Below are 2,116 nucleotides of genomic sequence, written 5' to 3'. Positions count from 1 at the left end.
GATCTTCATCCCAAATTTTTAAAAATAATATATTACTGACATGCCACACATGAACTGACATGTTACTGGTTAATCGGAATTTTTTTCAACTGATACTCATGTCCCTGTCTTTGTTTTTCAGCTATAGATAGAAGTTTCAAATAAAATTTTGGAAAAGAAAAAGCATGGCTTCCAACATGGTGAACCCTGCTAACCATTTGCCATACTTCTTTGGCAATATTACACGTGAAGAAGCTGAGGAGTATCTGATGCAAGGAGGAGTGAGTGATGGGCTATACTTGCTGCGCCAAAGCCGGAATTACTTGGGGGGTTTTGCTTTATCCTTGGCCTATGGAAGGAAGGTTCATCATTATACAATTGAGAGGGAGCTGAGTGGCTCATATGCTATTGCAGGAGGCAAGTCTCATGCCTATTAACTATCACTCAGAGGAAGCAGATGGCCTTATATGTCTCCTGAGAAGACCTTTCAACCGACCACCAGGTGTTGAACCCAAAACAGGACCCTTTGAAGATTTAAAAGAGAACCTCATCAGAGAGTATGTCAAACAAACTTGGAATTTGCAGGTAAATCCAAACTGATTTTGCTATTAAGTGGTCTTTGAGTTAGGAGAAAAAGAAAGATAGCAGTATCTGTTGCTGTGTAGTTTGTTTTCATGATGGAATCACATGTTTTGAACAGTGGGTTTTTTTGCCCAACCCATACTTGCAGTGACTTGGCTGTGAGTCTGGTTTTACGAAACTTAGGACTTTCACAATGTCTTGGGCTAGCATAGCCTTATCGACCATTGCACTAACCTGTATCATCATGTTTCCACATGCACCAAAAATTAATTGATGTAATGAACAAGATACAGAAATGCTTTGTGTGATTCCTTTTGGTTCTGAACTTTTATGGATTGATGTGCAGGCAGGCATGGCAACATGGTGACTTATTTTACATTCTTCCCTCATAGCTGGGCTTGTTTCTGTGATGCTTATTTATATTATACCATACCAATTTGGTTTCTTAGCTGCTGAGCACTGCCTGTAAATCTTGGGTATTGCATACATATTGTTCCATGCTGACAAAAAGAGGCCAGGTTTTTTCTCTAGGATGACTGGTGGAAGCACTGGTGTATAGGAGGCTGTAACAGGAATATTAATTCACCTTGGGGTGCCATTGTGAACTCATAGAGTTTTTCATCTATTTTGGTACTAGCATGTAACCCTGTATGTTCTGCTCTGTAAAATATGTAGACCAGTGCCCAGACTGGAAAAGCCTAAAACTTAGATTACATTTTCTACAAGTATCACAGAATTGCAGGATGTTAGGGGTTGGAAGGGACCTCAAAGATCATCTAGTCTGACCTCCCTTCCAGAGCAGGATCACCTAGAATATATCACCCAGGAACACGTCCAGGCGGGTGTTGAATGTCTCCAAAGAAGGAGACTCCACAACCCCCCTTGGCAGCCTGTTCCAGTGCTCTGTCACCCTCACCATGAAAAAGTTTTATCTAATATTTTTATGGAACCTCCTATGTTCCAACTTGTACCCATTGCCCCTTGTCCTGTTACTGGACATCACTGAAAACAGCCTGGCTCCATCCTCCTGACACTCCACCTTGACATATTTATAGATATTTATGAGGTCACCTCTCAGCTTTCTCTTGTCCAAGCTAAAGAAGCCCAGCTCCTTCAGCCTTTCCTCATAAGGGAGATGTTCCACTTCCTTAATCATCTTGGTGGCTCTGTGCTGGACTTTCTCAAGCAGTTGCCTGTCTCTCTTGAGCTGAGGGGCCCAGAACTGGACACCATATTCCAGATGTGGCCTCACCAGGGCAGAGTAGAGGGGCAGGAGGACCTCTCTTGACCTACTTGCTACTCCCCTTATAATATACCCTAGGATGCCATTGTCCTTCTTGGCCACGAGGGCACACTGCTGGCTCATGGTCATCCTGCTGTCCACTAGAACCCCCTGTCCCTTTCTCCTACACTGTCCCCAACCTATACTGGTACATAGGGTTATTCTTTCCCAAGTGCAAAACTCGACACTTGCCCTTGTTGAACTTCATAAGATTTCTCCCCGCCCAGCTCTCCAGCCTGTCCAGGTCTCTCTGAATGGCAGCACAGCCTTCTG

At 43.6% G+C, this 2,116-nt stretch overlaps 1 protein-coding gene across 1 annotated transcript in view; it reads left to right on the top strand.

The window, feature by feature from the left end:
- The first annotated feature begins 154 nt into the window (after positions 1-154).
- Positions 155-2,116, top strand: part of SYK (spleen tyrosine kinase) — a 35,251-nt gene continuing 33,289 nt past the window's right edge. Inside the window, 2 exon segments of the mRNA XM_008946413.1 lie at positions 155-409; positions 411-564. Coding sequence (XP_008944661.1) covers positions 165-409; positions 411-564 — 399 coding nt within the window. The 5' untranslated portion in view covers positions 155-164.

Source organism: Merops nubicus, unplaced genomic scaffold (genome assembly GCF_000691845.1).
Source record: "Merops nubicus isolate BGI_N331 unplaced genomic scaffold, ASM69184v1 scaffold8568, whole genome shotgun sequence".
NCBI classification, from domain to species: domain Eukaryota; kingdom Metazoa; phylum Chordata; class Aves; order Coraciiformes; family Meropidae; genus Merops; species Merops nubicus.
This window is presented reverse-complemented; position numbering and strand designations above follow the sequence as displayed.